Source organism: Xiphophorus couchianus, chromosome 9, assembly GCF_001444195.1.
Source record: "Xiphophorus couchianus chromosome 9, X_couchianus-1.0, whole genome shotgun sequence".
NCBI lineage: Eukaryota > Metazoa > Chordata > Actinopteri > Cyprinodontiformes > Poeciliidae > Xiphophorus > Xiphophorus couchianus.
In genome coordinates this window covers 12888351-12903234 of record NC_040236.1, presented here as the reverse complement: position 1 = coordinate 12903234, position 14884 = coordinate 12888351, and the positions used below count along the sequence as shown (strand labels likewise).

Genomic DNA, 14884 nt, shown 5'->3' with positions numbered 1-14884 from the left:
GCACAACCATTTATTAGGTTAAGGGGGGTTAGAAGATGTAAAATAATAATGTATTTATAAAGCTTATGTGTGTCTGATAATAAATTGGTTTGATAATCTAAGACACGTAAGTGCAACAAAAAAAGAAAATAATTTAATAACTGTAAGGGAGAAAATACTTTTTAACAATCTAGTTGGATTAGCTGCTTCTCATATTTACACTCAACTTTTACCTAGGGTAGTCTAATTAACGTTTTATATCTTATTTGACTTCAGAAATACTGGTTGGATGAATCCAGTGACCTTTTTACACAGAATTCACGTTCCTGCTTCTTGAACATTTTAAAGTGCGTATAAATCTGCTGATGGCTCATTTAATAAAATGCCAAACCTGCCATTCCAAGGGTTTATAAAGATTGAAGTGAAAAAAACAATAGACTATGAGGTAAATGAGGTAGAATAAAAGGTAATTTGCATGATCTGACATTGATGTGAGTTATCTGTGCACTAATGTGGCTACTTTCTGGGCATTTATTACAGAAGCCAGCACTCTGAAAACACAAAACAACCTCAGAGGTTCGTAAAAGTCTTTCTCAGAGTCAGACATCAAGACCCCCACACTCTCCTGTGGCTACTCCTCACAATTATCAGAATCATACAGTCAAGAAGGTCGACAATGGTTTGTTCTAATTCTCCTCATTAGCTTTTAAGAGGCCGTTTGCTGATTAGCCCCGGTTGCTTTCCGAGCTTTCTCTACCATTACCTGGAATTACTCATAAACATCAAACCCACAGCTTCGCGGCAACTCCTCTGAATCGCTTTGAGTCAAATGAAAAGAAACAAAGAATATGGGTCTTCATTTAAATTGGATCACTGGATTGCAGGAGCCAAATGCTATTTCACACTCTTCGCTGGACAGCCAGGTGTTTGCAAAGTTAATAACGAGGAGTGAAAGCGAGGCTGAGGCAGGCGAAAGCACCTCCTCGCACCTGCTGGGGCCTTACTAACAGACCGCATGACTGCCTAATTACACATCATACTGCAGCCATCCGCCGCACAGCCTGGATGGCAACCTGGTGAGTGGCCAAACACGTGTCAGGAGGGGTTATGTCACCTGAAGCTAATGGATAATGTGTTTGAAGACAAGTCAGGTGTGAAATTTCAGCATGCTGAAAATAACAACGTTGTTTTTAGAGAAGTCAAATAGATTCAGGAAACCCCTGAGGTTCAACTTTAATATTCTAGGAGGGAAGTCAAGGAAATATCTCTCATACTAAAGATGGCAAGTTAATCTCCAGCAGTGATGAAAAATACAGTCTGATGATGTCTGGAAATGTTAAAATGGGAGCAAAAGGCAATAAAGGCAGAGTAAAAATTCTTATCAACTGAAAATAATATCTTCTTTTCTATTTGTCAGCCAGTTTAATGTTTTGCACATAGCTAACAATAAAGAAGAGAAACAGGAGAAACTTTTCTGTTCATTAGAATACTGTAGTTAATTTCTGCACTTTAATTTAAAAAAATTAATTCTAGACATTGTACAAATAAAATGGTCTCTTTTTGTTAATTAATACATTCAGTCTCACATTGTGAAATCCAACCAATACAAATAAAACAATTTGAAATTTCCATAAACTACACTGTATCTGCTGTCAGAGGTTGGCCTTTTTCATGCATGAATTACTGCATCAGTGCAGAGTGACATGAAGAGATCAGGCGATGGCGCTGCTTAGATTTTAAAGAAGGACGTATTGCTTTAATAGCTTCTTTCAGCTCATTTGCGTTGTTGACTCTGCTGCCTGTCAGCTTCCTCTTGATAATAACCTACAGATTCTCAGTGGGGTTTACGTCAGACAGACTTTCTGGCCAATCGCGCACTGAATTTGGGTGTTTTATTTTTAGCTGTAAACCATAATCACCCAAATTAACTAACATAGATACTTAAGATATATCAATTTATCTGTATATTTGTTTTACTTTTTGAATCAATGAAAAAACAGAGTGTTTGATGATGTTTAAATTCTTTGAGATACACCAAAACCTCAGTGGTGTCAAAGTTTTAACCTTTGCTCTATCAGATTTAGCGATTTTCTGTATGGGTTTGTCATTTTACAACCTTGTTTTGCCCAACAAAGGGACCGAATGAACATTTAGGTCAATAGTAACAAAAATTGACTGTTGCAGACTAGAAACTGCGAAGGCTACATTAAGAGTGAGCAGATGCAGAAGTCTAATTTTCCCTTGCTTAGCTAAGGCCCCCAGACGCTGAGCAGTTACTCTCTGTAAAATACAATCACTTGATATTACTCAACTGTGTTATATGGAGTGCATTAAGCGGTGCCAGAATCTATATAATAAATTTACAGCTTTCAATAACCCTCTATGTTTGCATTTTAATAAACAGACAGATGCAGCAAAATATGCAAATGATGAAATGTTATGATTCAGACTTCGGTTCGTTCCACCCACCGTCACATTCCTGTTGCTATTGTTATCTCTTAATCATTAATTTCCTTCCTTTGTATCTTAAAATAATCAGATGGTTTTAATGACAGACATACTGAATTTTCCCTGAAGGGCCCTATTTGTGTCACCTTTAATAATTTCTGCAAATTGCAAAGATATTTCCTTTATATCTTGCATTTATCTTTAAATAACCTGTACAATTTTGTCACAATTATTTTCTATTTTATGTTTAGCAAATACTGTGAAAAACCCTCCACACAGCTTTTTATTCAGATGTTTTAACACTTGCTCCACCCTTGTGGGGAACTGAACATTGAATATATAATTCATTTACCACATCCTTTTAATGCTATAATATTTTTATTTGTTTGATAGCTTTATTCCAGTGCTATGATATTATTCTGCAGAAGCAACAACCCCATATTCCTGCAGGCTTCATTAAATTTTCATACCATCATTATGTAAGTATTGTGCAGTAAACAGTGAGCGACCATGAGTTTGAATAGATCAAAGTGTTTGACAGCAAACATACTGGGGAATGTGGATTTATTTCAAATTGAGTTCTTAGACTCTTCTTTTACGGCACATCTTAGGACAAAGTCAGCTGGAAGATTACACTGTATGGTTTTGAATTTACTGGATTTATGTGTTTGCTACTTTTGATAAAACATTTAAATGAATAAAAGCCAGTATTTCTTTTTCATGCTCCAATTAATCTTGCTTTAACTGAAAATGCTTAAAAAGTCTTAAAATGCTCAGACTGAGAGAAAATGAAATGGCAGGGGTCACACGTATCCATAACAACCATTAGATACTGCTTGCCCAAAGGTTGTTTGGGAGACATGAACAAGCCTGCTCTGTCCTTTCATCACAAATAAACACGTCAAGTTTGCTAAACTTTACTAAATCCTACTAAATAAATGTGTATTTTAGTCAAATGACAACCAAATACTTCAGGTGGTTCTAGTATGAAACAGAAAAGGGACCGATTCAATTCAGCTGTGATTGTGTGGTGAATAATCTGTGATGACTTTGGTTTGTTTTTTCTCCAACTGTCTTATGAACCTTGTTAGAGTGGAAACAACAAGAGATTTTAAATAAAAATCTTCTGCCTTCTGCAATTTAGCTAAAAATGGGTTGACATTGGACATTTCAACTGAATAATGGTCCAAAACCTATGGCCACATCAAATTCATTTGATGAAAAATCAACGTTTTTCCTATGTGATGATAGCGCCTTGATTTAGAAACTATAAAAATTATGTGGAGTGAGCTGGTGAGGGGAAAAGCATCTGAAAAAAACCAAGGTCTGGATGATGTAGAGAGTTTGTGCCAAAAGAAATAGTGGAAAATATTACTCTTTGCATGCTCCAACATTACACTATGTTATAAGAAACTGTCCTGTTGGCAAAAGGGGACAAATTATTGTTGGCCAGGCAGGCACCAATAACTGTGCAACTCGTGGCTTTGTTAAAATAATATTTTTATAATGTCGCTTTTTGTCAAAAACTGAAAAAAAATTAATGTTTGACTTTTTTCAAATTTTAGTGGAAAAATGTTCTAACAAATATCCATAACTGAGGATGATGTAAGACAAAAATTTCCCTAATTTGTCAGTTTTTTAATTTTGATATTTTTTTGCATTTCACGTATTAAAATTTATCTCAAATATTTTACAGCAACAGATTGCTGCCTTGTATGTGTCGATTTTTTTTATGAAGTCTGAATTATGTCTAGAAACCTGGTAAGCTGGAATACCGATAAAGATTTGACATCCTACCTCTGTCATCAGGCTTTGTCTGTATGGGATTATAAGAAAACCCAGCACTCAAGGTAAACTTAAGCTGCAAGTAACTGGGTCCTTCAGCTGCCACATGGCAGTCAATACACCACACATAAATCATATTTTACAGCTTGCACCACACACTATACCTGCAGCAAGAGTTTTTGTTTGTTTATCTTTGGTTTTCCCTGCTATTTTTGGTTTTCCCCTTAAAGGTTGTGTTCTTGATGCCCAAGGCAACTACATTCAGAGAAATGAGAAATGTTTTTTGTTATAATCTATCCACTTGCAAAATTCAAGTGTTTGCAAGACTGATGGTTGTCTGTTCAACAATAACTTCATACCGGAGAAGACTGAAAAAAATATGCAGGAATTAGTCATCATCCAACATAAAAGAGACCAAATCCTGTTTTCAACAAGAGCAGACTGAATCTCATAACTTCACCAAGGCTGAATGAATGAAATGTTTCAAAAACTTGATTATTTTTAAGGTGAGTGAAGGTATTAGTGTTGATTATTTTCATATGAATCTAACCCTATGAGAAACACTGTTTACAAAACAAATAATTAGAAAGAGTTTATAACTTTGTAGGCTCTGTCATGCCGATATACCAATATATCCTCTACCCTTACACCACCTAATTTCATATACTCCTTCACTACATCCATAAATCTACTTTTTGGTCTTCCTCTTTGCCTCCTGTCCTGTGGCTCCAACACTATTCTACTGATATTATCACTGTTTCTCTTCTGAGCATGCCCAAACCATTTCAGCCAGGTCTGTCTGACTTTATCTCCAAAGCATAAAACTTGAGGTGTCCCTAATCCTTTCCATCCCCCTTGTTCTTAAAAATTGGAACTAGAAAATCTCATCCTTACTAATTCCCAATCCACAGCAAGTACCTCTTCTACTCTACATTCTTTATATTTTTTTCTTATTCATCAGCTCGTTAAAGTACTATTTCCATCTTTCCATCTAACACTTATCTCTATCTCTCTGATAGCCACTCCTGGTCTATCATTGCCATGTGATTGATGGTTCCCATAGGCAGATTTGTATGTATTAGTTCCCTCTACCTTCCCATGCTGTCTGACCAGTGTCCCTATACCTGTCAAAGAAAAGAAAAGCACCAGCAGAGTAATGTTATTTTCACTCTGCCTGTTTGTTAGATAGTCCGCCATGTTTTTGTAGGTTTGCTTTTCATTTTCTAATGATGGATTTAACAGAGTTCTATGATGAAAGCCTGGAATATTGTTTTACAACACAACTCTGATTTAAACTCATTCACAGATTTCTCCCTTACCTGTCTGGCTTTGGGCTCCATTAAGCTGTTTGTCCACTAATGTTTTCTAACAAACCTCACAAACATTCACACATTGAAGGAGGAGGGTAAATGCATGTCTATGTCAACAAAAACATGCTTCTGTTGTTTGTTCCCATTTTATAGAGTTATGTAGTACTTTGTGTTGGTTTGTCACATTAAGAAATACATTGAAGTTTGAGTTTGTAATGTGACAACATGTAACAAAGTTCAAGGGTTAGGAATGTGTTTGCAATGTGAAATGATAAATAGTATTTGAGAGCAATTGATCACAATCTTTTTCTGGCATTGAACACAGCACAGTCAACGAACATAGAATCTGTTCTTAAAATGGGCTTTAAGAAGTACACTGCAGTTCACTCTTCAGCTAAACTGCTGCATTAATTTATACACCATGAAAAGCAATTTACACCCTTGTCAGGGAGAATGGTGTTATTTAGTCTGGCCAATCAGACACTCAACAAGAAACGATTAATAAAACAGGAAATAAAGACACCGGGGGTGGTAACTGGTAAGTGTTCATATGATTAAATAATTAACAAGGCAATCCAGAAAAGGGAATCGATCAAAGCCAAGATCCATTTTCTCTTTGCAAAAAAAAACAAGATCACTTGATTAATTCTAGTCAAAACCCATTATCCTACAGGGGAGATGAGAAAAAAAGATGTGAGGTGACAAAATCATCTGGAAAGCCACTGTTTTCCTTCCCTATCTTGACATCTGAATCACAGACACTCTCAAAATGGTCTCTTGTTGACTGTTTTACTTTAAAAAATAGATGTATGGGTAATTAGTTCATCTGGTTTGGATTGTTTTTTAAGACAATTATGAAAACACCCAATTTATTTAAACCCAGTCCATGATAATAAACAGGAAATCTGGAAATGATGTTATTTCATTGACAGCCAGTCAGACAAACACTGAAAAAAACTCTCTGTGAAGCTCACACTTAACAATCAGAATCTCCTGTCCAAAGGCTGATTTTGCAGAGCTCAAACAGTGCCGACCAGCTCTGTCACTTTGAGTACAATTCAGACTATAAAGACCTAAAAGATGCAGTGAGGAATGACATACACTTTCAATGTCTGAACATGTTTTGCACAATAAGAATGAAGTAAGAAAATGTGAGTAAAGTCTTAATTTCTGAATGATCTGAAGTGTTAACAAAAAAACAAAAAGTGTTCATACGAAACAAGAATTTCTTTCCCTACCCCTTCCCTCTTCAATAATAATAATAATAATAATAATAATAATAATAATTAATAATAATATTTTAGTTGTGTGCAGTTGCAAAACTGCAAAAATATTTATAACTAACTATTTAATTTCATTAGAAAGGCAGAATGTCTTACCTAAAAAGCAACAACTGTCCATTCCTGTCCTCTGTCCACAAAATAAGTGAAAATGTGCTTGTAGAAACGACCAGCTCCGCTGTAGTATTTCCTCTTCGAGTCCTTAGAGGCAAAGAGAGAGAATGAGGGAGGAGAGTAGGGGGAGTCGGGGTTATAGCAGGTTATTAGAATCGGAGAAACATTATGACTTGCCTATTTAACAGCACCATTTTTAAAAGGAACACTATAGCTTACAATTAAATCAAATTTAAACCCAAAGGTTGTGATATAATCCAGGCTACAGGCTGAAGCGCTTTTGCTGTTTCACAATAAAACATCACACAAAAAACCTACTTGTTGCCTTCTGCATGGTTCAACAGGGATCCATAACCTGGAAACCTGAGGGTCTGCCTTCATAACGGACTGCTGCACTGCGGTTTATATATTTATGACTCACCTGTGAACACTGAGCGCACATGCTGCCAAAAAAAACATAAACTATTTTTTTTCAGCGTGCACATTTATATCCATTAAGACTAATCTAAGCTATGTAAATAACTACGTTCGGATAAATGGGAAAATAAAAAAGGAAACTGTTGCGTTGAAAACTGCATAAATTAACCAGATTCTAGCTAATGCGATGATTGTCAGGAAACAAACAAACTAATGCCGTGCAGGCTTCTATGTGTCCACACATCTGTGGTATTTTTCTATGCAATACTAATTGTGACCACAAGAGGGTAGTAAAGCCTAAAAGGTCGTTCTTACGTTGTTGCTCATGAGCGTGGGGTAAATGTGTTTTACATTAGTGTTTTACCAATCTTATAGCTTCTTTCACACTTGTGTCATTTCAACTAAACCGTAAATGTGTAGATCACACGCTTTAATAAATTTATCTACGCAAATTACTAAAAAAAAAATATCTGAAAAATTTTACAATAAAAACAATTATTAAAGTTATTTAATAAAATATTTAAAAAATATAACTAACCAACTAAACTAACTGAGAAACCTGACCAAACTTTGCTGTTAATTTCGTGTTTGCAGAAGGGGAGTGTCACAAATGACGCAGACCAACTATCGCGCTATTTCGGTGTCGGTTACCTACCCGTCCTGGATACTAGTTTCACCGTTGAAAAACATCAACATAGTAACCCGGGAAAGGCGACCTCTGAAAGACAAGACGGCATATTTCTTTAAGGAAACTCCACAGCTGCTTTGGATACGATGGCTTTTTCTAAAGAAAGTTGAAATAATGGATATATGTCGCTGGAAAAAGTTGATAGTTTAGTTGGTGTAGCTTTTGGCTAGTTGACTAGCTAACGTTAGCTGGCTAACGCTAACGGTAGCAGACAGATCGCTAAAGGAAATCAAAAGAGAACTGTGGAGATTTTAGGAGTTTCGTATTATGAGTTCATCGGCGTAAATGTGGACAATTAGACACACCGGGTCGTCCTCCTAAAGGTATGTGTTTTAAGTGTTGACAAATAAGTTGCTAGGCTATGTTAATGATTTTCCTGCCACCTAGCGAAACTCTTTCGAGTTTGCGGCACCGACTATTGCCTGGATTGAATTTATGCCAATTGAAGTCCGCAGCCAGCTGAGCAGTAGTTAGCGTTTTGTCTTAGTTTTTCATACGTGCAGCAATTTATTAGAACATCTCGAATGCATTTTTAAAAGAAAGAATTGCTGAAAGTGAATCTGTTTAAATGACAATGTATTCAAACCCGACTCTTTGTTAGTTCTTAACTATTCCCTTAATAAATTTTAGATACTGACCTGTAGATTAAATCAATAAGCATTTTCCCCACTAAGTTTAGCTTTTAATGTTGTTTTAAAATGGGCCGTTTTTAATGTAACGAGCAATTCACATGTTTTGGCTGTTTGTGTTTTGCTAAATACATTTGAATTAAGTAAAATAAGTGTACCATGTTGTGAATGAATTTTCTGTTGATTTTATAGGTGCACAGTAATAGTTATTAACATTAAAATGAAAACAATGGTTACTCTTCCTGTAAAAAGGAAACCCCAACCTGTAGTTCCTCTTCATAGGCTTGGGTGAAGTTGTGTTTTGCATATTATGCCATTTGTGGTTTGCAGTTAGATTGCAACAGTTTTCTCTATGTTCATGTCTATCCAAATGTGAGAGCTATAACTATTGCTTGGACTGAGTTGCATATTTCTCATAACGGTTTGCCACAGTATATTAGCATATGAAATATTATTTTTAAAAAATAGTACATCATTTGACACAACATTCAGTTGTATCAAACAAAGCAGTAGATTTGAGTTGTTAAAGATAGTCTTGTGGATTAAAGTGTTGGTGTTGCCTCGTGTATTACACTGAAAGTAATACATATACGTTACTATGTTTGGCCTTAGTTGTAACAGTTAGAAGAGTGGTTTACATTTGACACAGATACCCTGAATTTCCATCACATTAATAGAATGTGTAGCATGTGTAAAAGGTTTGAATAAAATACAGAACTTGTATTTCCCTTCTGCCTATGCGTTTAAAGGATTCACCTCCTTTATTCACTTTGTCTACTTAATAAGCTGTAAATGGTCGGACAAGTTGACATCGCATACAAGACTTCTTCTAAAAGAAACTCTAGACGTTTGATGAAGTCATAGACATTTACCATTTCATAGTAATTGTTATCTAACTCTAAAAATTTACTGCATTTATTCTTGAAGCAACCAGGATGGTTGTTTTAGTTGCTCAACAAGAAGTGTTAGACAATGCAGACGTATGCACTTTCAGTTCATATCTTTGCCAAAATGAGTCAGTGTTGGTCAGTTTTAATATTTCAAGGAACATGAGTACTTCAGTTCTAGTGAATGTACCTATTGGTTTTTGTTTGGTCATATCCCACATCGTAAAAGAAAAAGCTGTTGCAGAGACAAAAAGTAGTTGTTTTTTTTTTTCCACTGGTTTCACCTCTTGGCTGTGTCACTTGATTGGTATGAGTAAAAGGCATGACTTATAAAAGAAATCACATGACTCTGGGTAGTTTAATGGATTCACAATAAACTAACAAGTAGTAACTTTATTAGAGAGTTGTGACGGGGAAGGATTATATTTACAAATTTGTCAACACAATATTGTCATTATTTTATGTAAAAGAGGTTCCCTAATTAGAGCTAAGTAATAGGTATCTATTATGTGATTAAAACAGTACTTGGGTTGGACCGGTCATCTGACCCAGCTGTTCAGGTGTTTTCAGTAAGCACAGCTTTGCTGATGCTTGCTTTCATCCACTGGGAGTGCTCTTTTTTTATTTTAATTTTTTTATTTTTTATTTTGTGTTTTTCGTTGTTTTATTTGACTTTATTTTGTAAAGAGTTTATAAGGCTGTTTGTCTTGAAGCCAAGCATGTATATTTTGTCTATTGTGTCATGATTTCAGTTACTGTTTTTAAAAAAAAAAAATTTTTTTTATCAAATCTACTAAATAAATTGAATTTGTAACTTTTTAAAAAGTGTTACTATTGACTGCAGGTGAGTGGGAGAGATGAGGAGCAGCAGGAGGACTGAAGTACCCCATACAAGATCTGCTCAACTGCTTACTGATCACAATATTGGCACAGGTGTGTTCGGGAATTGTAAATGTAATTTATGTTAGTAGTTCTACAGTAATATTTGATCTGTTTGTCATTGGGATTTAAAAAAATGTTTTTCAGAGCTGACAACTGCATGGAAAACTTTGGCCCAATCCAAAGCTGCTGTAAGTAAACATGACAGTGATATTTGTTTGTCATTTATTCATTAAGTGTCGCTGTTGCCTTGGACTACAGTGTTTTCTACCTGCTTCTATTTTGTAGCTGCGGCATATAGAAAATCGCTTGGAGGCCACTCCAGGAACTGCTGCTCTTCTGGACTCCATCCCCATCTCCCCCAAGAAGAAAACATCAAGTTCATCTCGCAGCAGGGGTGAGTTACTTCAAAATGTATCAGCTGCATTCTGACACATGTGGTTTTTAGAGTTGTGATTACTTGTTCCAACCTTTTTTCTTGATAGATGGGCAACAAGGTGATGAATCTAGAGGGACTTCAAAACCCAGAGGTGGAAATCAGCAGAGTCCAGCGAAGAGCAGCTCACGCAGCCCTTTGAGAAACGCCACTCAGGACAGCAATGTACGAAAGAACAGCAATGTGGAGTTCAGAGAACCTCTGGCCTCATACAGGTAAGCTAAAGGGATTTAACAACAATTATTGGCTGAATTACTGTTGCATTGCTGTATTTGAGTTTGGTGTTGACTAATGTCAAATATCTTAATAGTTTCCCCTGGTTTCACATTGACGTTAAGTTTAATGGTGGTGAAAATGGCTTTAGTAAATGTGACATATTTTCAAACTAGGAAAGCAGCAGTACATTTATTCATGCCAGACATTTTCAGTACCCTCCTGTCGATTCAGGGGGCACCTGTACCAAAGGATTGATGTTTTAAATCTACACACCTGCAGAACATTTGTGCCACACAACTTTTAAAAGCCATAGCTGAACATGAAGTTTGAGCACTCCCTCTTGTCAATGAAGTATGCTGTTTGAAAACATCGTTTCCCTGTTTACTACAGCAAGTTAACAGGGAACTTGCTGTAGTTAACAGCAAGGTAATTAGAACAACTTGCTTAATTACAAAACTCCATTAGTTTTGACTGATGGAGAAAAGTAAAGCTGTATGTCAGTGAAGTGTAACAGCAATAAAGCATACAGCTCATTCTAAGTTGAACTTACCGGTAATGATTCACTTGCCAAATGTTACGTAACTTGTGCAAAGTAAAACAGATCTTAAGTAGATGCCTGTAGCAATGTAGCCAAACCTATTAATCAGCTGATGTTTTATTTGGATGTGAAATTTTCAAATATAAGATTGTAAAGGTTTTTTATTGAGTTCTCAAGGACATTCATGGCCTTAATCTTCAGTGTTCAATGGGAAATGTATTTTCTTTCACAAAACTCTGACAGTTTAAATTTGATGTTTTTTCAAATTAAATTTTATTCCTGCATATTTTAAGTGCTGAGATTCTCTCCTACACACTGAAATAATTTCAAACTCTGTTTCATTTGTAAGTTCACTGAGCTGTAAATTAAAACTAAATCTTGTTTCTCTTCTTGATCCCATGTAATCTGGTGTACGTCCAGAGAGACCACCCCGCCTTCACATCCCTTTTCTCAGCTGGAGGCCTACAATCTGCAGTCCGTGCCAGGGTCTTCATACACATCCTCTCTGCCTAGCTCAGATCCTCTGCCCAGCCAGCTGATCTACCAGAGAGACACCAGGGACAAGCAGACTGACGGGGACTTGGACAGCATACGCTCCTCTGCACTGGAGAGTGCTGAGGTGCGCTACCTCAATGACCAGCCGGTCTTGGACAGCCTGAAGACAGAGCACAAAGCACAACTTGTCATGGATAGTCGTGAATCAAAGAGTTTTGCTCGGACGCCCAGCTCTTCACGCCAAGGGGAGAGCACTCCTTCCTCAAGTCCGGGCTCAGTTACCCAACGGTTGGAAAACCTGAGACGACATCAGCCAGATGATAAATTAGAAAAACTAAAGGAGCGCATTCGACGACAGAGGCAACATTTAGAGGAGACAACAGACAAGGAAAAGTCTAAGAGTTGTCTTGAAAAGCCCATTGTTGCGTTTGTTGAGGGTGACAATGTTGGTTCAAGCAGCATGCCAGCAGCAAAGATACGGAAAGTCACAGCAGCACCGCCAGCGCCCATATACAAAGGTATTTTAATAAATGCATTTTTCTCATTCCTTAAGCTTTTATGTTTTGACTGCCTACATTAGAATAATGTTTGTACTTTTTAGTAACAAGTAAAGTTTTGCAATGTATTTCTTTTTTTAATCCACAGGTTTCAACAGTGCAGAGACAAAGGTCAAAACTCCTGATGGTAAAGTTTGGAAAGAGGAGGAATTCCATAACGTCAACAGAAAAGTTTACAGAGACATATCACACCAATTTTCTGGTAAATATATTTACAAGGCCACTCAGTGTTTTAGTTTACCTAACTATAACGGTCAAGACCCCAAAAACTTAGCCTTGACTAATTGGACAGGTTTGCAACTTTGTTGTTTTTGTGTTTTGATTAAGATTCTGTGTTTTTTTTTATATATTTGAGATGAATACATCTACTAAATCAATGATTGCATAGGATTTTCTTAATTTTAAAACGCCTCTGAATGTTAGAGTTTTATAAATCAAAAAATATAAGTGTCAGAACAGGCACAAGATGGCATGAGAATCTGAATCTTATGTCGAAATACCATTATTTTAATGTGTCATCATGGTATTTACACAATCTGCTTTTGTTTTCACATTCTTAATAGCCAAATATTTCTTAGCTTGCTTACATGCAGAACAGCACAAGTTATTCTGTGCACCATACAGGCAAAGAAAACTTCCCTCCTCAGTGGTTTCATTAACGTCTCATTCAGTTAAAGGCTTTTAAATTATCGGATCAGTGTGACTAGAAATGTTTGTGACTTTGAAAATGTTGTCTTTTTTTTTTTTAAATAACCTTACTATACCTTAGTACAAGTTATCTGATTTTGCCTAGCTGGAAATGTTGTGGCGTTTTTTGTGCACAAATAGTATGCAAAATAAGAAATTCTGTTTTATTCAGTCAGTTGGGTATTTTCTTTATTTGTCCTTTCTGTATAGAGAGCAGCAAATTCAGGCATCAGCATCAGAGAACAGAACGGTCCAAGGAGAAGAGGCCATCCAAACCAGTCAGGAAGGTCCAAAAAGTTGCCCTGGTATCTGAGCAGAATTTTAAACCAGGTATAGTTCTCTTTACTGTTCAGTATGTAGGCTAACACAGTGCTGAATCTACATTTAATTATGATGAAAAATGGAAAGCCACCGGACTTCTGCTTTATGCTTCTCTTCTTTCTGGCATTCATTTTTTGTTAGAAACATTTTAGGAGAACTTTTGCTGAATCCAAAACAGACTTCCATTAATGTCTATAAAATGAGTCCTGCCACATGCCAACTTTTAAAAACATGGAGTGCCAGTTTGCACTTTACATAGAAGTGGTCTGCGTGCTTTTGAAATATCTTTAGGGAAAGTATTAACAATTTTAGGAAGCAAAAATAAAAACAAGCTTAAAGATCAAATCAGTATGTTAACATGGACAAACAAACGATAAAACCCTTTAAATGGAGGAATCAGAGGGATCTATATAACAGATGCACAGAGATAGTGTGGCTGTGCATCTGTTACATAGATGCACAGTATATGTGAGTATATACTGAAATATACTCACATATACTGTGCATCACTATCTCTGTGCATCTGTTATATAGAGTATATACCTCAGGACATTGACCTTTTAGTACAACTCTGTGAATTAATGAGCTATAACAATATTTAATTTTCCTTTGGGATCAATAAAGTATTTTTTTAATTGACTTGATAATGTGTTATTTTAGTCTTCAACTATCCTGGTTGTGTCGGGGTAAAAGCTATCCCTCAGTCTGCTCTGCACTTCACCCTTTTGAGGACATGAATGTGAAACACGCATCAGATGAGTTCATAGATTAAACGATGGGCTCTGAGGTCTATGCTGCTGACCTAGATTTGTCTTACATTCAGTTTTCCAAGCACTGCATTATTTTAACCAGGGATACTGCTCTACTGATCCAGAGTTATGACCCTAATCTCCATAGATTTGTTTTCTATTATGCATTAATGTGCTTTAAAACCAACAAGAGACACAAAGACACAACCAGGCTTCAGCCATGTACCACCGGATCCAACAAAACATTTTATGTGGGTACATGTAATTATTTACCATCTTCATCAGTTTTTGTTCTTCTTTGTGCTGCTTTCATTACTTTTGTTTCCCCTGGTGTTAACACTTAAAATTTTGGAATCCATGAGTAAAGTGCTTCCCTTGAGTAGCTTTTGTCAGACTAGAGGATTTTGCAAATTGACATGAACATTTCAGAATACAGCTTCACATTTAAAGGATTAAAAAAAGAAAATCT

General features: G+C 36.2%; 2 protein-coding genes across 4 annotated transcripts in view; one reads left to right on the top strand and one right to left on the bottom strand.

The window, feature by feature from the left end:
* The window catches only part of cacna1ea (calcium channel, voltage-dependent, R type, alpha 1E subunit a), a 102800-nt gene extending 95797 nt beyond the window's left edge, over positions 1-7003 (bottom strand). For both annotated transcript variants that reach the window (XM_028026924.1, XM_028026925.1), the window contains exon 1: positions 6902-7003. The gene's annotated coding sequence lies outside the window, so the exon portion shown is untranslated. The remainder of the gene's footprint in view (positions 1-6901) is intronic.
* A 971-nt stretch (positions 7004-7974) lies between these two features.
* The window catches only part of cep350 (centrosomal protein 350), a 34751-nt gene continuing 27841 nt past the window's right edge, over positions 7975-14884 (top strand). For both annotated transcript variants that reach the window (XM_028027071.1, XM_028027070.1), the window contains exons 1-8: positions 7975-8344; positions 10382-10470; positions 10564-10607; positions 10705-10813; positions 10902-11067; positions 12027-12619; positions 12747-12860; positions 13556-13675. In XM_028027071.1, coding sequence (XP_027882872.1) covers positions 10395-10470; positions 10564-10607; positions 10705-10813; positions 10902-11067; positions 12027-12619; positions 12747-12860; positions 13556-13675 — 1222 coding nt within the window. In that variant the 5' untranslated portion in view covers positions 7975-8344; positions 10382-10394. The remainder of the gene's footprint in view (positions 8345-10381; positions 10471-10563; positions 10608-10704; positions 10814-10901; positions 11068-12026; positions 12620-12746; positions 12861-13555; positions 13676-14884) is intronic.